Source organism: Oenanthe melanoleuca, chromosome 3 (assembly GCF_029582105.1).
Source record: "Oenanthe melanoleuca isolate GR-GAL-2019-014 chromosome 3, OMel1.0, whole genome shotgun sequence".
Lineage (NCBI taxonomy): Eukaryota > Metazoa > Chordata > Aves > Passeriformes > Muscicapidae > Oenanthe > Oenanthe melanoleuca.
In genome coordinates, this window is record NC_079336.1 from 58,072,921 (window position 1) to 58,098,692 (window position 25,772).

A 25,772-nucleotide genomic window follows, 5' to 3' on the forward strand; every position below is an offset into this window, starting at 1 on the left:
AGTGGTGTATTTAAATGCCCCTTATTTGAATATATTTAATGAATATGCCTTTCTGATTAGGGCATAATATTTTAGCTAATTAAGATCATGAAGAGATAGTATTCTGGCTATTGCTTCTGTTCCTGTTGTCATTCTGCCTTTTGTTTGACAACTGTTCTGTTTTCCAGTCTTCACATGCTTACAGCATTCCAGATTTCCTGAATTTGGAATGAAACAAATTGTCAGAAGAGTGATTTTTGTCTTGTATTTTATCAAGTTTTTGAAACTGCTTTAGCATTGCAAAATGAAGGGGAGTGTATGATTTAGAAAGAATGTTCAAAACAAAAAATGATAATGAAATAAAATAATTTTTAGAAGTAAATTTCAAATCCTATTGAAATTAGTCTCTGTGTTCCTTAATATCCCTTAAAACAATTCAATAGGGATTTTAAAAGCTGTACAAAAGAATGAGGCAAATGTAGGAAACTAATGCAAAACTTCCTTCGCTAATCTTGTTAGGAATTTCATGTAACAATACTTGCACTAATCTATGCTCAACTTATACCACATTTTTTGTGTGCCAGCAGCATGCTTCTGAAAAAAACAAGGAGAAAGAAGGAACCCTCCAAACCCCACAACAGGGAAATTATTTTCACTCTGATCGTTCTATTTGTCCTGCTTATCTTTATAAATCTTTTATCAGGCAGCAGCCTCCGAGGTTTTTGCTATCCCCTCACATTTTGCCCATCTTTATGTCTTCCTCTGCCTGTGTTGCTCTTCATACATGTCCTTGTCTGCTTTCTTTGCACTGGCAACTAATCATTAGAAAAATAAGTTATAAACTATTTTTGTTCTTCTAGCCCAGAGTCTTGCTTTGCCTTTAATCTGTCTATATATGGGTATTCTGTTGCCATCTCTAAATTGGAAGAGGTCAAGGTTAGAACATGGTTTCACAAGAGGCTGTGGTTTGAATGAAAACCTTACTGACAGCTGCTGAGACTGAGGTCTCCTCCCACGGTACAAATTTCTGTCTCCTTGTAGTTTCATGTGTGCTTCTTTCTCCCTTGCTTTGTGCCAATATCCTTTTTAAGGTTTGTTAGAATGTCAGAGAAGTCAACAAAACGGTGTCATTTTCATACATTTTAGTAAACCAACTTCTCTCACAAGAGAACCTGACAAAGATTTGTGTTGGCATAAGGGCAAAAGTTTGGGACAGTGGCTTGGAGCAATGATGCAGTGGAATTGAAAGGAAGGGGGAGCTGAGAGGAGCCATAAATGAGAGTGGAAGGAGAAACAGCAAACCCCTTGGGCTAGTTTGAAGAATGCAGCTCAGTCTCATTCAGATCTTAACTTGTAACATGTGGAACTGGACCCAGGGTGCACAGTGCCAGCCTTCTCTCTTCTGCTGGACATTACCTGCATGCCAATAGCCATTGGCATATTAAACAGGCACTACATGCACAAACAGAAATTAAATTGGTGATGTAGGAGAAGGAACAATAATGTTATTTCCTTTTGTTACTTCACTCAACTACATTTATATGATATTTTTTCTGGAGTACTTGTATTTTATATCTGCTACAAAGAGTTTTATATTGATGAACCTGACATAGACTATCCTCTTAACAGTCTTGCAAGCCACGGTTGTACAGGGTTTTTTTAATTAGTGTAATTAAGTGTGATGGCTATTTCATCTTCGCATGAAATTTGTACTTTTAGTGTTTTCTGCCTGCCAACCGAGCAAATACAAATTTAAACCTTCAATGTATAAAACTTTTTTTTTTTTTTTTTTTTTTTTTTTTCTTAAATACAGGCACAGCCCTTCTCCAGATACCCATACTAGATAGATTTGTCATTAACTGAGTCTCCCCATCAGTGAATAACTGTCAGTGAACCTTTCAGGAAAGCCTTTATCTTTCCAGGAAAGGCCTTCAGGATTTTCTAATGACAATGCTCGAAAGTTGTAAGACTCTGACTGTGCGTGCTCCCCAGCACAGTTTCTATCTGTATTTTTCTGCTGATCTGGGTAGCCTCAGGGAGCATGGTTACACAGTTACGAGGGCTGCTGGGTGGTAAGAGTTGCTTTGTACTTCTGCATCCTTTGTTCCCAGGGTGATGCTTGATAATTATCTCTTCTGTGCCAGGGTGTTTTTATTTTTACCGAGCTGTGACAGACTAGTCTTCCACCAGATTTTATTTCCCTCCTACACACATGCAAACTTGCACATGATGCTTCAAAAAAGCAGCTGAGAAGCCAAGCAAAAAGCAGGGCTAAAAGCATCAAAGTTGTCAATTAATTCAAAACTTAATGTTATGTTACAGTTTGTGTATGGGGATCCAAATATTTTTGTCTGAAAAAGCTATTTTCACAGTAACAATTTCTACTGGGGTCTGTGGTCTAGTAATATTTTCTAAAAATGTGTTTTCTGGGACAGACCTAGTCAGTATTTGCTGTCCTTACAGATGCTGGTTAAAACCAACTGTTTCACCTTAAGATGTAAACTGAGGATGTCAGTTCACATCTAGTGATTACCAAGTGCCAATTGGAAAAAGTTTTTCACTGCTTGCTCTGTGGTAGGACAGAGGTTTGTCCTGGAGCTGCTTATCAAAGTGTTACTGGCAGTGGGCAGGTCTCTGCACAGGGAGTCCCTCTGCAGGGAAAAATTTGAAATTTGCTGTCAGGAAATACCCACTAATGTTTGCTTTAAAAACGCTCTGAAAATGCCCTCCATAAAAAGATACTTCTTGTGATATCTGAGGAAAGCTGCTGCCTGAAGGGATACATCCTCAATTAAATTAATTAAGGAGTCTGAGCAAACATGAGGGATAATCTTTTTCCGTGTTCAATATTTGACAGTTTTAGAAGTAGTAGTAACACTAGAAGTGTTTAAAATAATATTGACTTAATGTAGCAGTACAAATACATTTGTTATATAAGCATGAAAATATATAAATATGCAAGTTATTTCTACAGGCTTACTCACAATTTTGAGCTAAGATCCATGGTTTTAATTCACAGTCACATTTAATAGATTTTTTTAATAACTCAGGAGAAGTAAGATTTTCCCCATTTTTTGAAACGAATGTGAAGAAAAAGAGGTCTAACAGTATCTGCTGGGTTTTGTTCAGTTTGTGGTTTTTTTATTTAGCTCACAAGTACTTAAAAAATTAATTTGATGTTTTTAAAGGAGAGATGTCTCTCTGCAAGCCTGCATAATATTATATGGTCTGTACATAAATCAGACTGTATTAAATGGTCCTGCCCAGACTTACTGTCTGAATCTCTGTGAGGAGCTGCAAGGACTGGTTTCTCAGCTTGAAATAATTTTTTTAATTGGTGGAATATTACTTGGTTATTATTCCCAAAGATGCCATCTTCAGTCTTTTCTGCATTATTGTTGAATTAATTCCGAGTCAAAGTTGGTAAAATACATGTTGTTAAACCTTGAAAATAACTTTAGGCGAGGCAGATTACCTCATGCTTGTTGTGAAGATTGTACAGGGCTTTGAGAGTGAGGATTTTTTCACTGCAGGTGGACTTGATTCAGCCAGGCAGAGACAGATCTTTTCATGCTTTTTTACTATACTGAAAACATGACTTTTCAGCAATGTTGGGATTTCTTTGTAATTCTGCTGTATTTCAGCTCATCAGTTTGTTCTTTCTACCAATTTCATATGAAATTACTGCTAAAAGGAAACATGTTGGAGTCATCATGGCCCTTAGTTTCCATCCTGTATTAGTGAGAATTTGTGTATGTAATGCCATTGCTGATTTTGTGTTGGCAAGTATTGAAATTGTACTGTGCCTACTGTGCTACCCTGAGATTATCTCATGTTACCTTTCGCACACATACAGCTCTTGTTTGGTCAACAGATTTCAGCACAGTTGCAATTTCTTGGGTTTGTGTAATGAATAATGCAATAGAAGAGTGAGAGAACTGTGCTTTATTTAGTGTTCATTAATGCACACATTCCCTCTAATCTTTTTAAAAATACGTTCTTGCAGCCTATTTGTACTCTTCTCTGAGCATATTACAGCAGTTTTGATTTCAGTAATCCTTTGTGGCAAGAAATAAATTGAGCAGTAGGACATTCATGCGGTATGAAAGCTTCTCTTTTGCTCTTCGTTCAGACTGGCTTCATCTGACAGGACGGGAGCAAGGCTTTATAGCTACCAAGGCTTGCATCTTGCTGCTGCTTTTTGGCTAGCACTGATTTCATAAATCTGGGATTTTTAATAATTTCCTAAAAGTACACATTTGAAGGATGTTTCCTAGCATTTTAACAGTCTATTTGTTATGTGAAACCCCAATATCTCTTGGCCCCTGTCTTTTTTTAACACCCAGTTGTCTTTTTAGACTTTCATAACTTGTTGCACCTGTAGTATTGCATTCATGTAGGGAGAGATGATTTGCACTCATTTTGTTATGCACTGTGTAATGCATATGGACTCACTGCATCCATGAAACCCTCTAAGTCTGGTGAAACAGCCAAGTATTTTTAACAGGATTATGCAAGGGGATAAATGCTTTGCATATAGCAGCTGGTATGAAAAGTGTTTCCATTCTCTTACCATGCTGTTGGCAGAAGTGATGGGCAGTGGAGCTGACATTGTCACTGCTTGCTCAGAGTTAACGTTCTGCTGAGGTTAACTGACTTGCAGTGCAAAAGCTTGAATGTCTGAATCACCATTTAAGGCAGTCAGCAGAAATAGAGAAGACAATGTTAATTAAACTTGATTGATACCTAGAAACTTTAGATGAAGCCCTAAGGCCTAGAACTTGTTGATTTTTCATTTCTGTTTTAAGGCTTATTTTATGACTTCTTAGGCAGACAGCAGAAGTACATGAAGCCATCTTTGTTTTCTACCCACACCTACTTAAGAGTTATGAAGAGAGTCTTCAGGTTGTGTGTTTTCTAAGATGGTGCTGCAGTGCTTCTGTAATGTCAAAGTGTTCATATCTCTTCTTTTTGCAGAGCTGTAAAGAGATACTTATATTTGTGTACTGGCTGGATTCCAGTGTTTCTATCCATTTTGATTTAATCATATGTGAAGCACAGAAGAAAATTTGCTAAAGCTGTCATCCAGTCTTAAACCCTGCAGATATATATATTGGAAATCTGGTAAATGTAGAGCCAGTTTTGCCCTGGTCAAGGGCTGTTGATGTTGCCATAGACATCCCCCTAGATTGTTTGCTCCCAGGTGTGTTGAACTGTCATTTGCATTCTTCTTACCTTGTAAATGAGTAAACAAGTTTACTAAGTTACAAGAAATGGGTTAAGAAAGAAAATCAAGGGAGCTGTTACAATATTGATATATGTCAAGACTGTTAAAGGAATGCCTTGCATATTCTTGAGCACCGTCTTTCTGGTGGATACTAAATCTGTTTTATAGACTTAATTATGTATTTCAGTGTGGCTTATTTCTTCATGTTATGTGCTTTAGGTTATTTCCCCTTTCATCTCTCTGCTCAATTTACTTTTACATAGTGGAGCAGGTGAAGAAATATATAAGCTTATTATCCTGTGAGAAAAATATTTTTTCTTTTTATGTAAATGAGTATTGCATATTACTGAGGTCATTATTATGCTACTTATGCCTTTATTATATTGAACATATTATGGAAAATTCCAGAAGTGTCATGAACACATAAACAGAAATTTCAGCTTCAATAAACATTCCAAGGCAAGTAATGTATCAAGAGAAGAAAGTGAATTCTTCATATGCATTTATAGAGGTAAACAGTTTTTGAGAGCAAGTTGCCTTATGTATTGTTGATTGTTGAAACTTTTTTCTTTTTCCAGTTGCCCATATTTGTCGGAGAAGATTACGCCTGCTATACCTGCAATTGGTGGGATTCTTTTCTTTTTCGTGATGGGGACCCTGCTGCGCACTAGTTTCAGTGATCCTGGTGTCCTCCCCCGCGCAACACCAGATGAGGCAGCAGATCTAGAGAGACAAATAGGTAACACTGAAGGTCTGTTGTCTCTTCGCTTTCCTCCCGAGGGTGCATGTGCTGTGTGAAGGCAGTGTGCTGCTCTTCTCTTGGGAGGAGTTACTCCTGCCTGGCCACGGTGATTGTTCTGGAACTGTGACATCTGATGACATTGCAGTGATTCCTATGGAAAGCTGATTGATCAGTTCTTCACCAAGAAAGTAAACAAAATCCTGGCCTTTTAGAGTGATAGTTATTGCTGTAAATACTTGTCCACAAGTCTGGTAGAAATCTCTCTGTGGTACATAAGAGAATACTTTTTGAAGTATTTTTGATAAGAAAGCTAATACTGCAAAAGATACAATTGTGCATTTTGAAAACAGTGTATCCTCAGAATTTAACAGAATTTAATTATGTTATTTATACTGCAAAAGAGCCGGATAAGTCTCTGTGTTAATGTACAGTAAAAATGTTACTTTTTTGAGTAAAGCCAACAGAATTAAAGTAGAGAGTTATATTTTAACCATTCTCACTTAGCTAAAGTGCTGTTAACTAAATTTTGTAAATGGCTCTTCTACAGGTAAGAATATGCTGAATAGCTAAAATATGCCACCTGGATAAGAAAACACAGGATGAGTTTGCAGAGCTGCTTTATAAATATTGGGCTTGTGTGCTTAGTAAGCTACTCAACCTTACTAAATGCTACTATATCTGCTTTGATATGATCGTCAGTGGAAATCCCATTTTTCTAAAGCAGTTTCAGAGAAATGCTTGCTCATGTAATTGTAAAGATGAGTAACAGGTCTGTGCAAGCTCAAGAGAAATACTTGCAGCATCCTTGATACTTAATACTATAGTGCAGTCTTAGGCTTTTTATGATAGAAGTATTAAAACATTTGCTATTCATCTGAATTTCAGAAGTGCATAAAAATATGGAAAAATATAATGAAGCATTTATTTAGCACCTCTTCCTAACCAGTATTATGGTTTACTTGTATTGATCTCCTTCAAGGAATTCTTTACCGAAAGTAAGGTACCATCTTTAGTCCAAAACACAGGCACAGGTTCCTGTTCAAGGAATTGCTTATTTACCCTCTGTTCACAGAAACATTGATCTATGTCAGGAAATAAATTATTTCAAATAAGCAGCTCACAACAATAATTTTATGTTGTCATCTGTCAGAGTTTTGGCGAAATACAAGACTAAAAATACAAATTGAATACCAGAGAGGACACTCAAAATGATCCAGTGTGCAACAATTTCAGAACTTGTGTTTACAAATTATAATTAATTTTAAATGGTATTGCATACATGTTCACAGGTTGAGGCTGCTGAGATGATCAAAGCCATTGTCTTTTCTTCAGCAGTAGCAAAGGCAGTACTATTCCAAGAAGGGCCAGTGGAGTATTGAAGCAAGGAATTACAGTGCCAGCAAATGTGGAGTTCCCAAGTATAAGGGCTTATGGCAAGTCTAATAGAGGAATATGATAGGTAGCTATAAGAAATCATTCTGCCCTAAAATTGTGATTCTGGATTCAGTGATGGAAATGGAAAGGAACGTTTTGTGCTGTTACAATATATTTTTGTAATGTGCTCATAAAAAGTGTATCCTAGTGGAGTGGTATCTGCAATAGGAAAACCTGCAGTTGAAAAGAAGACTAGATTTTCCAAAACTATAATTCAGGCTGGATTGCCTTGTAACTTGCTGTGCCTCTCAGCTTGAGTGCCTTCTAAAGATGAGGTGCAAGGTTAACAGCAATTTATTTTAGACAAGGAAATTCTTCAGATAACTCACCTAAAAATAATGTCTTTACCAAACAGTTTCTTTTCTAAAATGTGCTTATGTTACCTGTCCTATCTGTGGCTTTTACTTTATTCAAATCATTCTTAGACATTTGAGTCTTACTGCCATACTGATCTCTTTAGGATGCAGCCTACCAGAAATTATTATCAATACACTGAGAAACAGTTGTGTCTCAAGACTTGTGATTTAAGAATGCTATTTTGAAGTTCTCTTGAAATGTATCAAACTTAAGTTTTTTACATTAGAAAGCATAGAATAGGATGGGCTGATTAGGAAGAATGGTTTTCAAAATCAGACCTTCTAAAGAAGCTGTCAGTACTTTGTCCTTCCAGGTGACTTTCTGGAAACAGGGTGGTCATATTGAGAGTGAGAAATGTTTCCACCTAGGCTATCTTCAGGTGAAGATGGGGGATTAACAGAGCTGTGAAGCTTCTGTTTCCACCCACTGTGTGCAGGAAAGAAAAGCAGTTACTTCTTGAGAATTTGCTGTGTTCATAGAAAAACAAAAAGTGAAAAGAACTGAAAAGAAAGGAAATTGTCAAAAAAAACCAAAATTAACCTCTGTTACTCAAAAATATTTTGTTTAATCATCAAGCTGTCCTCATAGAGAGGAAAGTTGGAAGTGTTAATAAGAGGCCGTTCTGACTGTATTTGATTGTAGTCAAAATGATACTAGTGTCAGAAGTGAAGATAGTTTTAAATACAAGTATAAAGTTTCTAAGTATAAAAAGATGGCACAAGCATATTGGGAAAGGCAAAAGGAGAATAAAGTCAGTTACAATCAGCAAGGAACAGTAGAAGACAACAGGACAAGTTCTATTAGAGGTCAGAGGAAGAAAGAAAAGCTGAAGGCATGCGGTGTAATTGGGAAATGAGAAATACAGAGGACAATCTGAAGGATTCAACACTGCTTTGATCTCAGAAGATAACTTGTGTACTTCTTGATAGCTGATAGAGCAGGTCAGAAGAAAGAAAGTAGTTGTATTATTAAAAGTGTTAATCTACTGTACTGTATCTTTATTGATTTATGTAGTGTTCCGCTTTAATAGAAATCTGCCAATTCTCTGTCTGGAAAAACATGGAGTACACTGCTACATGATCAAATTACAAGAATTGGGGCTGTCAAAGGGTTGGAGCTTGTGGCTATTTAAGTGTCAAAACAAGCAACAAAGAATTTCAAGAGAAAATCGAATATAACCGATCTGATATCCTTCATTGAAAGAGTAACTGTCTTGGTGGGAAAGCAGAAAGTGTGCTTCATTTTTCACTCTAATTAAGATCTTGATGGTGTCCTACCTAGGATGCTTTTTATATAAGTTTTGGAAATAAGCTCTAGATGAAATTGCCACAAAGTCAATAAGTCAAAGAGTCTTTTCAAAAAGACACTCTAGTAGCAAATGCTAAGTGCTCCAATAGGACCTTTCAGAGACTGATTGTGGGCTTATGAGGAATATGCTTGACTCTGAAGTTGGTGCTGGGATGGAGAAATTTGCAATCACTGGGATGATTTTTTAAAAAACATATATTATAAATCATTTGAGCAATGTTAGGGAGAAACCACAGAATGCATGAATATGAGTGGAAATCAAATACTAATGGAAAGGGGTCTAAGTGGTGAACAGTGCAGGAAGAGGACACTTGAATGTTATTTCCAAACAGATTGAGTTAGCACTCTGATATGACAAAAAGGGGTGATTCTTTTCGGGACATGTTAGAAGAAGAGTGGTTACATGAACCAGAAGTGACATTCTGGTATACCCAGTGGTGATGAGGGCTTCAGAGGAAGGCAGCTAAATAGAGAAGTCTAGAAAGAAGGACCTGTAAGAATATTTAACCCATACGTGCATTTGGCTTAAGAGGGAAGAGAAGCATAAGTCAAGATACTCTAGTTTGCTGGAGTTTTCATTTAACATAATAGAACAAAAGCAGCTAGATGTATGAGGCTTATATAATGTAAAATCACTGAGGGTAACTTTGCTATAAAAGTGTTACAATTTCACTGAAATGCAGCAGGATTTTTTATTTCTTTAAATGCAACATTAAACTTACTGCTGTATTTTTACTTCAATTATAACTTACATTAAAATTGGAAAGTAATTATCTCCAAAATATTACTTTATTATCATGGTGCATATAAGCATTGCTTCTGCAATCACACAAAATATTATATTGAGAAGGGCTTTTTCTCTTATGGAGACAACTCCTAAGAGCAGCCTTATTTTGTAGGCTCTTTTCAGTTATATGTGTCTCTTGTAGTTAGGTCACTGTTAAGTCACTTAAAGTGAAAAAATTGTAGACTTTGAATATGAAGGCTTAGAAAGATAACCCAGTCCAGGAGAATGGGTTTTGTAGGTAGGAAAGCATTTGTCCAGTTGATATATACAAGTTTAACGATTATTCTGCAGTATTGATCTCGCATCGGATAGGTGATCCAGATAAATGAAAAGATGGCCATGGTAATTGATCCTTCCAGCCTTAAAATACTTTGGATTTTTCTTCCAGCTAATTATCTTAAGTTATGTGTATCTTCCTCATTTAATCTGTACAACTGACTCAGGCCAGTTTACAGGACAGCTTCTGCTTGCTTGCTTTTGTGCTTTCCAAGCCCTGAACTCAGTGTATGAGCAGCACCAGCAACACAGCACCATCTCTGCAAGTTGTTTGTCTTGGCTGTCTAATATCCACTGATGCTCAAGGCCTCATTTGAGACTTCTTCATAATTCCTTGCCTGTCTTTCATTTATTTTGAAATGCACAATTTGATTTCATTATAGCCTTACAAAATTAAATCTGTGCCACAGCACAGGCATTTCATAGAACTGGCAGTGGCCTGAACAAATACATACCATTTGCTATCACGTTTTTCTTTCTTTACAAAGGTGGAATACCAGCTCCCTAGACTTACACATATACCTGATACTGCACTCTTTAAACAACATTCTTAAAATAAATACAGTGAAATTACTTTGTGTGTCAGATAAATCTTAGAAAGCTCTTCCTGTCTATGCTTCTTTCCCTCAGCAAATCGCTAAAGATTACATTTCTTTCTGGGAACAAGCAGAGCTTTCAGATGAAGTTTTAGGCTTCAAGAAGATCATGAAACTCTGCTTTTAAGAAAATAGTATATTATTTCAGAAAAATCTAAGCAGCAAGTCCTTAAAGTCAGGAGCAATGTGTTTGATATCTCTTGATGGCTATCAGATGAAGAACTATGTGAAGAATGCAGTTAGCAGCTTCTGGTTTCAGTCTAAACCAGGTTCCCAGTATTGTTTGTCCCTGAGACTACTGTCTGGAAACAAGAACATTTTATTAAAGTTCTCTTCCCTCCAAGAAATAAATTACTCTTTTGTCTTGTAGCCCACTGTAGGTAGCTTAAATTTAAGTGGTTAAACACAGAGGAAGACATTTCTTAGGGGTTTGCATTGTTGGCAGGCTTTGTTTTGGTTGGGATTATTTTCTATTGTTTTTCAGATGTTACCAGTTATACATAAAGATTCTTTTCATCACCTTCTTGTTTAGTCCTCAGGAAACATTGGAATTGTTTCAATTTACTGACTTCTCAAATAACGCTGTTTGAAGATTAAAATTGTGTCCTTGTAAAGTTGTCAACATATGTTACATGATAGGATTATGAAGCTTGTATAGAGACAATGTAAGGTTGCCTTCTAGAGTTTGTTTGTCTTAGATTTGTAGGAACATTGGATTTTTTGGTCAATCTTGATTGAGCAGGAAAGTCCTTGTGATATTTATTCAAACTTGCAGCTTCTGTGTTTTGTGAGCACTGCTTGTTTGTTAGTAGCATAGTAAATTGAGAAATCTAAGCAGAGGAGTTTGCTGTCCCATTAGAAAGGTGCCAGGCTGTGCTGTATCTCCATTAAATGCTTGGAGTACCTTTCTTGGAGCAGTTTGGGTCTATTGGTCCTGCAAGGACATGGATTACACATATGGAGTTTTTGTAATTATGGTAATAAAAATGCTGGAGCCCCATCTAGTGCATGAACAGTTAACCCTGCTAGAGAACTTACAAAATGTGTCAGAACAAAGAGGATGGATGGCAATCCCATTAGTGGGTAAATTTTAGCCTTTTTGTGAAAGAACTTGCATTACTACGTCAGTAATAGGTTGGATGAGTAAAATGTAGTAGTGGTCAAACACAGTTCATTTGGGGAAGATGATTCCATAAAGGTTAATCTTTCTGCTCCTCAAAGAAACCTCGTATATTGAAGATGTAACTTTATTAGACCCTGATTATGAGAAGTTAAATTGAAGGCAAATTAGAGTCTGAAAATTCACAGTGAAACCAGGACACATTTAGCACATTTAGGTTAGATAAATTGTATTAAATCCAAGCACATTTGACCTTTCTCTGCAGCCTGTTTCCAGGAAAAAGATGTTAGTAAACACAAAGACTGGAACATTCAGGTTTGATTATGCAGTTTAGGATTTTGAGAAAAATTCTCAGTCCTTGGAAAGTCAGCAAGACTGTTTACATGGATTTTGTTTGCATCAGTTTTCACCCTTGGATTTCAAGATTAATTTGCCTTGGAGGGCTAGGATTTGCTGTCTGTGTGAACTTCCCTTCTAATGTTTGGGAGGATATCCTCTTAGAAAACCAATGTTGTAAATAAAATAGGCTGGACAGTAGTCTCATTTCTCCACCAGAGAAGACAGAAGTTGCCTTTGAGATTCTGCCAGAGCCCATTTAAAAAATTGTGGTGCACTTTATGAACTTTTTGAAAAGGGGGGGAAATACTGGGTTTAGTCAATGTGGCTTTTATGAAATAAATGTTTATCTAGGAAAAAGAGCATTTTTCTTCTAAACAATTCCCCTCGACTGGTTTAAGTAATTTTCTTTCAATGATTGTGTATGTATTCATGAATAATAAGATTTTTGTAAAAGAAAAAAATCTGAAATATTACTGTTATGGTAGGAAATTCAGTGTATCAGTATTTCTAGCCTATAAAACTACACCTAGATGAAACTCACGCTTTAGTAGTAGTTTTTATAATTATGCACCTAAATTTGAATATCAAATGAAAATCTTTGATTTATTAATAAATGCCAGAATGTGTTAAATGCTTTATTTGATAAAAAATTAAGTAGGGCTAATGACCTATATTTATGTTCACAGTTTAAATCTTACGTTTACCAAAATATAGTCAGAAATAGGTATAACATTGTATTTTATAATGCCCAAAGATTTCTAGTAGGACTATTACTATTGCAAGCCAATTGGTTATATTGTCACTGGAAGCTTTTTTAATGTAATGTGAATTATAAGAAATTCTTCCTTGTCTTCTGGGTTTAGGTAACATCCATGTCTCTCTAAAGTTTTAAATACTATAAGCACGGTTGTGCTGTGCCTTCCAAAGAACATCTTTTCAGCTTATATGTTGAAATATGCTGGTAGTGTTACTGAATCAAAAATATTTGTCAAGTAGTATTGGCCTTGAGCTCAAAATCAGTATAAGTGCTAGTTATGGGAACAACACAATAATCCATGCTTCCACATGCAGATTATAAGACTTGGCCAGGCATGACAAGCACATTGCAGGTTTGTTGGTTGATTTAGATCCAGCACAAGTGAATGTCTATACCTCATCAGGCTGTAGGAGGCTGCTTCTAAGCTACCCTTTCTTCTTTGCTCATTCTCATAATGGATATTTAGGAGCTTTATACCCAGATTCCATCCATCTCAGCTATTGTTCCCTTCATTTCATCCTCTCATGAGAGTTTTCTGAAGTCTGGTTGTTTCAGTGGTAAAGTTTACAGTGATGTCCCACAAGGACTTTTATTGAGGCCTACTTATGGATCATATTTATGAGTGAGCACATTGCAGATAAGAACTCCTTAAGTTGGATTTGCTGCCAAATCAGCATATTTTATAATTGCACCTTTGCTAGCACAGCTGTGCTGTTGCCAGTTTGAATACCTTGCTAAGTGGGAGGCTTTCTTGTTGCCCTTTTGGAAAATATATAATTTGTACACTGTATAATTGGCAGAAGTCAAAATAGTGGGTGATATTTCTAACAATTTGAGCTCAAATACAAGTCATAAATCCGTTATTAACAAGCCCAACATGAAAGAGGGACAACTTAAAGGCACAGTTGTTCAAGTGACTTGCCTGTGATTTTGAGGTGTATTTTCATTCATATATTGGAAAATATTTTATTTTACTTCCTTATTGTTTTAGCTGTTCTGTTATCTAAATGTAATAAATTTAGGGTGGTTTTTTTCAGTTCTGCGGTTTGATTTGATTACACAAGATTACACAAGTTTTTGATTTTGATTTGTGGTTTCATTTGATTATACAAGACCGTATAAACCTAGAAAAAGGCACCACTTTTGCATGTTGAACTTCCAGAGTAAAGCTCAGCTTGGGCAAAATCAAGCTTTAATGATTTAGCCTAATCAGTCCTTTAGATGCTGGAAAAATTGTTGGTGATACCCTAAAATAAAACTAAAGGAAGGAAGCTTAGAAACAAAACCCAGAACTCTACCACTTGTATCAAACTAGGTAGTTGGAAACCGGTTTTGTGCAACAAACAAGCTTCAAGGTGTGTGGAAGTAACACTGGGAGTTGAGTATTCAAACTTCTAAACAGCAAAAGCTGTAAAATACTTGTGAATGTGCTCTGTTTTATCACAGCATGCAAGAGATCTCAACATTCACTAGACTCAGATGACAGAGCTGCTGGTGCTTAAGTAAATGTGCAGATTCTCTATTAGGCTACAGAATTTCTGCAGCACTTCTAGGGAGATTTTTTGTTATTACAGAAATTCTGGAAAAAAATTAGGAAGATTTCTAAAGGTAACTTCCAAGTTTTGCTGTCCTACACCGTAGTTATAGTTGTCTTTAATATGTTATCTAAGACCTATTGGGGGTATGAAACTGCAAGAATTTTGGGATCAAGGTCATTATCAGCATTTGAGAATTGAGTTTGGATAGTTTCTTTGGTTCAGATTGATTGACTTTGGATGCTGTTTGTAATGAAACATCTCTTTGCTACTTACTATTTGAGAATTAGAAGGGGAAAATTGTTTATTTTATATGTGTAAATTATATTTGAAATATGCTGTAGGTTGCCATCAAGAACAGTTTTGTGCATACATCATAGCTCATGTGCAACATTTCATGTCTTGTATTTTCATGTTTAGATATAGCAAATGGCTCCAGTTCAGGAGGATATCGCCCCCCTCCCAGAACAAAAGAAGTGATCATCAATGGACAGACAGTGAAACTAAAATATTGTTTTACTTGCAAGATTTTCCGCCCACCTCGTGCCTCACATTGCAGCCTTTGTGATAACTGCGTAGGTGAGTAAAAAAAAAGATATGGCATATGTTCAGTTTAGTAGCTTATATATTGTTATGAATACTTTTCATAGGAGACAGTAAAAAACCAGTTGGTGACAAGATTAGTCGTGAGGTGACTTGCTCTGTTCATCTTCCTTTCCTGCAAAATCTGTTAAATGTTAAGAATTTTAGAGGAGGCAGAAAAGGAGACTTGGCCTAGCAGATGTAGCTAGTCCAAGAAGGGAAATTATTTTCTGCTGCATCATCTTTCCTAACCGGCCCTAATGGCAAAGAACACACTCAACTCGAATAAGGCAACATATATAATGTGCAATGACCTTTCCAAGCTTTTTTGGGAGTCTCTTTTTCTTCACCACACTAAATTGAGGGCAAGGAGCTGCTTCTCCAGTTCATTAGTAACTAACTGTTAAGGCACAGTTCAAATGGTTAGGGCTGTGTGATGAAATACACACTGTAGGTGATTCTTACCTTTGAGCAGTTTTATGACTAGAAGTACTTATGTCAGAATCCAGAAGAAGTTACTGGGCAAACATGCTATTTTCAGAGTAAGTACATGTCGTCAGGACCTAAGCATATTTTATAATTATACAGTTGTTTCCTTTCCTCTCTGAATATCTTGTCCTTTTTAATTACTAGTTTGTATGGAGGTCAGACAAGGTGATTAAGATATGCTTGGATTTAAAAGCAAACAAAAAAACCCCTACCAATCAAATCTGAGTGGTTTCCAGTTAATTAGATCACATTTGCAGTTTAGTGCAGTTGATTAACACACTGTTGAGCCTGGATCTTATGCATTCAAGAAAATAACGTAGAAAGATGTCTCCAGCTGAGAAATGTAATTGCAGCATTCAGTAGTGATATTTTTAGATATAAAGCAGTCATTGGAAGAATTGGAGTTTTATGTTTAGATGATACTCATTTAGGGAGTACACTTACATCAGACTGAAAAGCTTATTAGCCTTTTAGCCCTATAGAATTGATTGATATCAGTAGATGATTCCTTCAGTAAACAAATTTTTCTGATGTGTTAGAATTTTGTATCACAAAAGCTATTGAGCTTGCTTTTATTGAACAAGTAGGGATGTTTATGAATTGGAGTTGGCACATTTTTCAGAAAAATATTTTAGCAAATGCGTAACCTGAACCTTACAGTGTTGTGATGTTGCTCAACAGACTGGATAATACCTACAGTTGTTGACTGTGTGATGTATGAAAGTTGAAAAGCTGTTATCTTTACCAAGAGAGCAAAAGTAAGAGCAACTTCACCTGTACTACCTGAAGCTTATTTAAAAATGTTTTGGTTTTTTAATACACTGATATAGAGAATTTTCCGATAGGTTATTCTATCATCTGTGTCCTTTTCATGCCACATCTGGAAAACCTATTCTGTAAAACATAAAATTAGTGATGTCAGGGAAACAACTTATAATGTCTTCTGATCATATCTGGGATGAAAAAACAGATGTGAATTATTATGAATATTTATCAGAAAAGAATGAGAAATTACTTATATAACTGAGTTGCCTTTTCTGCTCATAAGATAGGTATGATTGTTGTACTTCCCTGTTGCACATTTTTTCATTTGGAGTTACTTGTTTTAAAGTAGTTGAATGAATTTGCTGTGTTTTTTCTCCTCGGTGTTTATAATGGGAATTACAATAAATTGACTTTTTCAGGGTACACCGTATAGTAGCTTTGTTTCCTGATTAGATACAAGTGTTTGTCATAGAAGTATTCAGATGTACTGAATGCAAAAAGTGACATCTATGAGTACCTGCAACTAATTTTCTATTAAAAATAGGTGTCAAGAAAATTGGATGGCTCATGTAGCTGTGGGAATCTAACAATCTGAGAGTGTACACTTAATCGGAGTGTGTTATGCAGTTTGCCACCACTCTTATGTTAGTTTTGTCTATATGATAATGTTTTTATTTAGTTTCTGAATAAATGTTCTAATAGCAATGAGTTCTTATGCCACTATTTGTTAGTTCCTTACTAATTTAACTCCACCTATGCACAAGTAGTTCTATTTCACATGTGTTAGGATATTGAGGTAACTTCTGCTGTTTAAACACAACATGATATTTAAGCAGCTCACTACCAGTATGGCCATACATTCCTTTTTACCACATAGTTTCCAAAGATTTTGCTGCAGTTACAAACCAGCTGCAGAGACTCTGTGGTACAGGAATGGAGTCTGGCCTCAGACCAGCCCTCACTGCTCAGAAAAAACAGTGTGCTATTTTACCTAAAGATGTCTTATGATACTTGGCAAATGAATGCAGTGTGAAAGAGAGGTTCATTCTGTATTTTTTATTAATATTTTTTATTCTGTAAGGAATCTATTGCAGCATTTTAAATATGTAAGTACATACAAAAACTTACTCTTTTTTTCTAATTGTTTAGTAAGCATATCTGTTACTTGACCTTGTTTGATTTTTGTTTCATCACTATTTTTTATAAATGTCTATGTAGTATTTGTAGATAAAAATAAAAACAAATAGCTTAAAATAAGAAAAGAAAAAAAAAAAAAAAAGAAAAGAGCTAATTTGTGTTCTAGCCATGGTAATACTTCAGACTCCTTTAATTCTACAGTATTTTCCTAGTAGTCTCTAGAAAAGTCTCTATTTTCATACAATGTAGTTTGTTCCATTTATGTAATACCTTAAAAAATTTGGTTGAATAAGTGTTCCCTGAAGCACATACCTTGGGTGTATTCCTGATTTGCTTTCATTACTGCCTCTGTGAATGTCAGTTGGAAGTTAGCCCCCCAAGCGTTTTGTGTACCATTACGTTGCTTAAGAACTACAAATGAGTTAAACATAACATGCATCTAAAAACAAGAGATAAAGACTTTAGAATAAAAGTAAGCAAACTAGACATAAATTCTGAGCTCAAGCTAGTTATTGCTGTGTTTTGACAAGAGGTTTTGATGGCACTGTGTAATGCTAGAAAGAAGGCCCTGGTTGGACTTGCTTCTGAAATGACCTAATGGCGACTTTTAAATTTATTTTTGATCATTGCAGCATTGATTGTTGTCTTCCAAGACAACTGGGTAACATCCCTTTCTTTTGTTTGGTTTTAATAAATGCTTTTTATTTTGTTTAATTCAATTTCTGTAATGAAAGCTGAACAAGAAGCAGGTGGCTATATCTGAACAATATGGGGAATTAATTTCCAAAGCACACATAACACAATGTAAGACAGAGTGAGAATTACCAGTGTGTTCTGGGGACAAGCTTTTCCCTGTAGTTACTCTAGATACCATCATCTTCCAGTCTGAAGAACACTAATTACTTCAAAAGCAGGCAGAGAGGTGGCATTGTAACAGTTTGGCTTTTCTAATGCAGACAGTGTTTCTGAGAATAATTTTCTCAGGACTTTGTAGTCCTTTATAATCAATGTGTGTCAGGAGTTTGGTTTGCTTGGTTTTAATTCTATTCTGTAGCACTCTTTCTTAATTACCTTATTATTTCCTTTCTTGCCTTCACATCCTTTTCATGGCCTTTGCTTATTTCTTTCCTTACATTTCCTGCAGTGAATAGAGTACAATTTTCACTTCATTTTGAACCTGTTAAGCCTTAGCTCCGGTTGTCTTGAAATTACTCTTTTGCTGAACAGTTAAAAGCACAAAATTTGGCTGCTATGACCCTTCCTTTCTTTTCTCTTTCTTTTCTTATGTATTTTTCCCAGGGTGAGAAATGGCTTGGACTCTTTTTGTTTGAGTGCCCCAAAAAGGTAGAACAAGAAGCTGCCAAATGGAGTACACACCAGCACTCATAGAAGTGATATATTATTTATGATTGTGCCATTTGTATAATTAGATGTACTTTGGAAATTCAGGGAGCATGGCATGTGTGTCAGGGTTTCTAAGTCCTAAGCTAATGGACTGTGAAATATGTCGGTCTCTTTAAAAAAGAAAATCGTATTATAGATTACTTAAGAGAAGTTGTGGTTTATGCATTGGTCTGCATATGAAAAAATGCAGAGATGATCCAAACATCTGACTGTTGTAAATGGTGTCCTAAACCTTAAAATTAAAGAGAGAAATTACCAGTTAAATAAATTAGGAACCTAAGAAAATAAACACGTATTTACATTCAGTGCAGTAACAATTTGTAGAATGGTTAAAAAAACTCAAATCCTGGCAAAAGGCAGCAATGGAAGTGTGTGAAATAATGTGTTTTCCTGTAGAAAAGAGAGAAATTAATCCATAAAGTTTGTGGATGATGTTGCTTGGTAAGGATACTATGCTTCCTCTAGAGGCAAATTTGGGGTTTTAAAATCTCTTTGCCCACAGTTGGGTGTGTGTCAGGCACTTGTCTGGGTATGCCAGGGTGTGTGTACTTGAATGGGTATGTAAAGTGAGATTGCTAAGCAGTGAGGTTCTTCACTGTGCACTCTTTGTACCTCTCAAAGAGCAGCCATTCTAAACTGCTGCTGCTGCCTTTGCAAATGTCACCATTAATGTGCATGTAGTCAAAGGAGTCTGTTAATTAGTCAACATTTATTATTGGAGGGTGCAGTGAAGTGATCTATGTGACAATACAGTTTAATTACTATGAGCTATCCTAGGGCAATGACTGGATGTTTTCCTAATAAATCAATTGCTATTTTTATTTTTAAAATAAAGCATGTTTATTTTCTTTCTGTGAATAGCAGTGGTCTGCAAGTATTGAAGTTGATTAGCATGCAAAAAGTTGTCATTGCAACCTATTTTCTTAAAACCCTACCCAAATAGCTTAGCTGTCTGGAACAGTTTGAACGGTCATGAAAGTGAAATACATGTTAAGTAGCCCTTGTGTTTGTTTTTCTGATTGACTTTTTGTTGTAGATACTCATGCACATGATTAACTTATTTTGTTAATAGAGGCCTGTCTTTCCCAGTGTTACATTACTGTTTCAGTTTGCATCATCTTGTAAAGATTAATGTCCAGAGTAATTTGGAGTAAATTTTTGATGAGTATTTCCCAAATGTTAACATGAGGCCAGAAGACACTTTCTTTCTGTTTGGTTTTCATGGAGTGTTTTGATTTGGAATCAGTGTGTGAAAGTGCTAAAGCTTGGTGATTTAAAGGATCCATTGTGCAACGTTCGTAGCAGATGTTCGAAAATAACATCAGCATGCATATAAATGTAACTTGCAATTGATCTTTTGTTATTCATTGCTTTTTTCATTTCAATTTCTGTTCAGATTTCATTCCACAAAAGTAACAGCGAAGGTATTGTAAGGGGGACTGCTGTCAGGCAGGTGTGTTAATTAAATTGATCCAAGTATTTGATTGCTGTTGCCAGTTGATGGCAAATCCTATCAGTGGGGGTGATTGTTTAAGTATTATTAAATAAATAATTTTCTTAGGAGTGATGATTTCAATCTGTGAAACTGAACATAGGAGCTAAGGATAGTTTTTATGAATATGCTGTGACTATTGGATATAAATTTTTTTGTTGTGTTAAATTATCAGATACTTTGAACTTACTGTAAAGGACTTAATGGTTATATTTACTTTTGTGCATGTGTGCATCACTTTCAGTAGGGATTTGACTGCTGTATCTTAGAAGAAAATGAATACTCTTTGTAATGAAACATATTTCTTATATGGATTTCTAAAACCTTGTTTGTTTTCTTAAACATTTCAAGAGCAATCAAATTCTGAAAATACTGTTTGTCATACAAAATGTCAAGTCAGGAAGCCTGAATAGATGAGATCATATCATGACATCATAGTCCATCAAAAAGCTTTAATTGTCATCATTATAAATATGTGCAGATGTGTCAGTCTCTCTACATAATTACTCAGTGTGAGTCTTTGACAATGGACATTGTAGTCCTGTGTTGTACTACTGCTCATATCAAAAGTAATTTTGAGTAATCCTGGCCCAGTTGGTTGAGCTGTAATATGAGTTTTTACTGGGGCAGGATTTGTATGGTGGGCTCTTGACTCTTTCCAGTCATGGGATACATGTTTGCTAAGTAAATAAAGATGGTAACATTCAGGGAATGCCTTAGGTTTGTGCCTTTGCCCTACAATGCTATGCTTGCACAGGGTGGAAAACTTACCAAGTGAATTCTAACTTCTGTTCACTGGAATCTCCTAGTAATATGACCTAGATATTTTTGCACCTGTCGACTTCTTGTCTTTGAGTCCTGCCTTCACACTGAGCTTTAGAAAATGTATGCTGGTGTGCAGTTGAGCAAAGAAAAAAGGAAACAGCTCATAAATACTGCAAACTGAAGGGCCAAGATGGCCTACAAATGTTCCATTTAGAAATATTTTTGCGTTCCTTGTAAATTGTTAGGCTTTCATTAAATGTTTTGAACAGGGAAGGAAAGCATTTGGGTCATTTTGTGCATGGTTTCCTGGAGTGTAGTGATTGAAAAATGGAAGCAGAGCATTTAAGTATTTAGGAGTCTACATGCTGTGCTGTGGAAAAGTAGAGATTTGTCTCTTTGGTTGTGAGCAGCAAGGAACATGCTTTGGTGTGGCTTCTGAAGGAAACGCTGCATGTGTAAGACCATTGCTTAGTAAAATGGGAAATGTTCTTAGTTTTGCTTTTATCTGAGATATCCAACAGCTAATGTTTCTTATGCAAGTTTTAAATACAAATGTTTCAGGGAAAGTAAAAAATGAGAAATGTCTAAAGTATGAAATATAGTGTTTTTCTGTCATCCAGTTAGCATAGATTATTAGGTGAGTGTTAATCAGACCACTTAGGTGATTGTTAATGAGACCACTGAGTCATGCTGACAGCTTGCTGCTTTCAAAGGGATTTGAATGTCATCCTCTTTTTTTTTTTTTTTTTTCCTTATTTCCGTGATGCTCTTCTTTGTGCCTTTTCACAAAGCATTTGATAACACACAGGCATTGGTAAATCAGTTTTTCTCACTCATCAATGAGCAAAATAATATTTTTTTTTTTCCTTTCGTGCCAATCCAGGGAACAGACCTGATTCATCATCAGCTTACATAATGAAAGAAGGAAGTGGGATAACGTGGTGGGAAAGGCAGCATGTGGCCATCTCTTTCACTGCTACTAAGGTTTTAGATTGGCTCAATTATCTTGTGAAGCCTCATCCTTTGGATTTAGTTATGGGGGTACTGGCTATCCTCAGAAGTTATTATTTAAATTCAAAGTTGCTGATCATTTGGGAAAGAGTAATGTAATAGTCTTTGTTACTGATAATGACGGTTCCTGAGATTTCTTACCTCTTTAGTTTTCTGTGACTTGTACAGTAGCATTTCTGGTCTCCATTTACTCATCTCCTCTTTTTATTGATGCTTTACCTTATAAACTCTTCACGTGTTTTTTCAGTCTTTTTTATTTGCTTCAAGTTTTGATATCAGATACTGAAAAATTAATCAAAACTGGATTTCTCCTGCAGTTGTGATAACTGGTAACTGTAGTAAGGTTGGTGTCACAGCTAGGCTGAATTAATACTTAGCTGCCTCTGAATGTGTTATTTCATCCTTTCTCTGGCAGTATGTTCTCAGTGTTTGGGTCAGCTTTGGTGTTTGTGTGATGGGGTGATCTGAGGAGATAGGCAAAAGAAAGCCATAGTTTTAGGTTCATGTGGCTCTGGCAACCTGCTCCCACCAAGGTAGAATGAGCACCAGACTTGGCCTAAGAATGGAGAGCCATGAACACACAGGCAAAAGACTTCACAGAACTGCTGAAATTGTAGAAACTGGGCCATTTGTTCTATCACTAGTACTTGATTAGGTAGATAAAAGATATAGCTGTAACATCAAGAAGGCAAATATCTGCTTTTGTTTAAACTTGAGTGTAGGAGGATGATATATCACAATGTTTCTATACATAGAGTGCTTCAGCTTTCTTCTTCCCTCCTTACAAGTTCTAATATGCTTGTATTAACAAGAGTTTATATTACCAATGTTTTAATTGTCTGTGTTTGCCTCAAATACATTAACCTTCCCACAAATGTTTGTTTAAATTCAATAGTATGTTAACTATCCAGAACTGCAGTCGTCACCTCTTTCTCACAAAAAATTGCATTTCTATTTGCTCTGCGTTTTAAGTTCACGAGGACTGGAATTCCAAATTTTCTCAGCATCAGTAGTGTTTCATTTCTCAATGAAGTTGTCTTAATTCTGCTACCAACATTGTCCAAGTGGAGATGTCCTTTACAAAAAGATTCCTTTACAAAATCATTGATTATTCAGTTGCCGGGCATCTGGAACGCTGGTGGTGAACCTTAAGATGCTATGTAACTTCTTCATTAATACTTATTAGGTCATGTGGGTTTTTTTTAAGAAAGAAGAAATAGATCCAGATTTAATAGATTTTGTGTTTCTCAACAGCATTAGAGTTTCTGCTTAGCATTTGTGTGTTCATTTTGCCAGGGTTGGCAGTTTTCTCCTGCATTAATAACTAAGCAGAGCAGCTCACAACTGTAAGGCTGTTATCTTTAAATTACATTTACATATTTATGTTTTGCTGAGTAGAATAATGTCTTGCCTTTTAATATACTGTTTTGTGGCACGTGTCACATGCCTTTCTGTTTTCTGACTGAGAAAAATGAGACCAAATTTATTTATCATAAGATTCATGTAAACCTTTTAATATGTCTCTTTTTTCATTAGAGTTGATTCCAGTTTAGTACTGTAGTAGTGTTTTTTGTATCCAGCCTTTTTGGTCCATTCCTCCTTTATAAATGTCTTGGGTAGTTACTTAGTTTCACAATGATTAGTAATGTCTTTATTGAGAAAGCAGAGCCTTTCAGTTCTCCAGGAAAGTTTGAAGATGGAAATTGAAGAGGACTGACAAATCAGTTGAAAACACCCAGTCAGTCTTCAGTAAGAAGTGTGTGTATGTATAGGAACGTGAGTTTATAGATAGAGGGGTTGTATGTATGTGTGTGTGTTTGTCTGCATTTATCTGAATTCATCAAATAGATGTCTGTATATATCTAAATGTTGTTTCATGGCTAGAAGCATCTTTATGTCTGTATAATTCATTTCCTACTGTGTCAGCATAGAAGAGAATGAATGTGTGTATATGGAATTCATATTCCAAGACACGTAGTGTATTTTTTTAGCAGTAAGATACAAAAATACCCTAGGATTCTCTTTTTAAAATGGCTCTGTAGCTGTGTTTCTTTGTGGTGTTGTTTGCTTATGAGTTGTATGTATGAATGAATTTAAATTAAGTAGTGTTTACCAGAATATGAGGGCTCATTCAGAAGCACAGATTTAAAGACAAGCACTTTCAAAATGTAATATCAATTATTTAGGGATTACAACTATAGTGGCACTGAGAAATGGTAGTATTCACCTACCTAGAGTGTTTATTTTTGGGTATTCTTAGCAGTACTCACTTAAAGTATTCTGAAGCCTTATCCTAAGAAAGTTCAGTATGAACTTCACCTTGAATAGCCCTGTTAGAATTTGAAACAGATTTATGGCAGAAACATGTGGTCCAAACAGCTGTCATGTGAAACTATTTTAAAAAAAAAAACAAACCCTGAAAGTCTGGTGGACTCAGAAATCTGTTGTGCATGTTGTTTTGACTTTTTTTAAAATTAAGATAATACTAAATACATCCTTCAAGAAAAACCTCTAATGTAGACCTTTAATATAAATCCATAACTAAAATAAGCTGGTTTACTTGGTCAGATTTGCCTAACACAGGGCTTAAATGACTTTGGATTTATAGTTCGCCTTTCCTGTGGAATTACAAATAGTTTGATAGTATGTCAGTGGAGGCATAAAAATCAGAGAAAACAAACCAGGATGTGGACAAGGATCAGAGAGTGAGAGAAAGAGTCAGCACGAATGCATCTCTTATGGTCTTGGAGTTGATTTTAAAAACCTTAAAATTCTCTCAGTGTAATCTCTCCAAAGTAAAGTTAGGAAATACAACTTTGTTTCCTGGCGATAGCTTTGTTTCCATTACCCAGCATACTGGGACATGGAGGAAGGATCAAGGCTGCCTGGGGAGAAGCAGAGTAAACCATTCCCTCTGCTGCTTTCCAGCACTGAGGCATTTCCCCATGATGGGGGCACTTGTTTCTGCTCCAGCCTGGCCTTTTCCTGTGTCACAAACAAGTTCTCTGTGGGAGGTAAAGAGAAAGGGTTTTGCTTAGTAAAAAGGAGACAGAGCCTATAGTGCAAAGGGTAACAGATTGTGCAGATTAGCCATTTTTATATGATGTATTTAAATTTTAAATTTAAATTTAAATTTTAAAATTTGAAAAATGTTTGATGTGAATGATTTTGCTATTTTTAATGATCTTGTATGACAGCGCCAACTCCAAGTGGAAAAAATCAGTGGTCTAGAATGAAGAGTATCTTGAGGAAAGCAATAAAAGGAAGTGGGAAGGTGTTAATATTTCATGCTCCATAATGGATGGATGATATGATAGTAGGCATTAGTCAGAGGTGTGATCATGACAGATGTAAAAAACCTCAGAAATTCCAATTTTGAGTAGAAGATGCACTGAAGAAAAAAAAACCCAAACATCTTGTTTTAAAAAAATCGGATACAACTGAGTTGCTGCTGCTCCATGTGTCAATAGATAAATACATGCATACTGGTCTGACTGCAAAATTTGTCACAATAGGGCTGTTAGTTTAACAGGAACTCACCTCAGCCATACTTTGATTTCTTTAAAAATTTTAAGGTTTCATTAAAGTACTCCTTATTTTTCTTTTCTATTTTTTTGTTTCTTTCTAAAGAAGAACTTCTGTGGCTACTTTGCAAATGCCAGTTAAACCA

At 35.8% G+C, this 25,772-nt stretch overlaps 1 protein-coding gene across 6 annotated transcripts in view; it reads left to right on the plus strand.

Moving 5' to 3' along the window:
* Window positions 1-25,772, plus strand: part of ZDHHC14 (zinc finger DHHC-type palmitoyltransferase 14) — a 91,360-nt gene that overhangs the window by 44,326 nt on the left and 21,262 nt on the right. For 4 of the 6 annotated variants that reach the window (XM_056486268.1, XM_056486271.1, XM_056486267.1 and 1 more), the window contains 2 exons: window positions 5,785-5,945; window positions 14,878-15,036. In XM_056486268.1, the coding sequence (XP_056342243.1) occupies window positions 5,785-5,945; window positions 14,878-15,036 (320 nt within the window). Of the gene's footprint in view, window positions 1-5,784; window positions 5,958-14,877; window positions 15,037-25,772 lie in introns of all 6 variants that reach the window. The other 2 variants (XM_056486266.1, XM_056486270.1) reach the window with 1 other exon arrangement.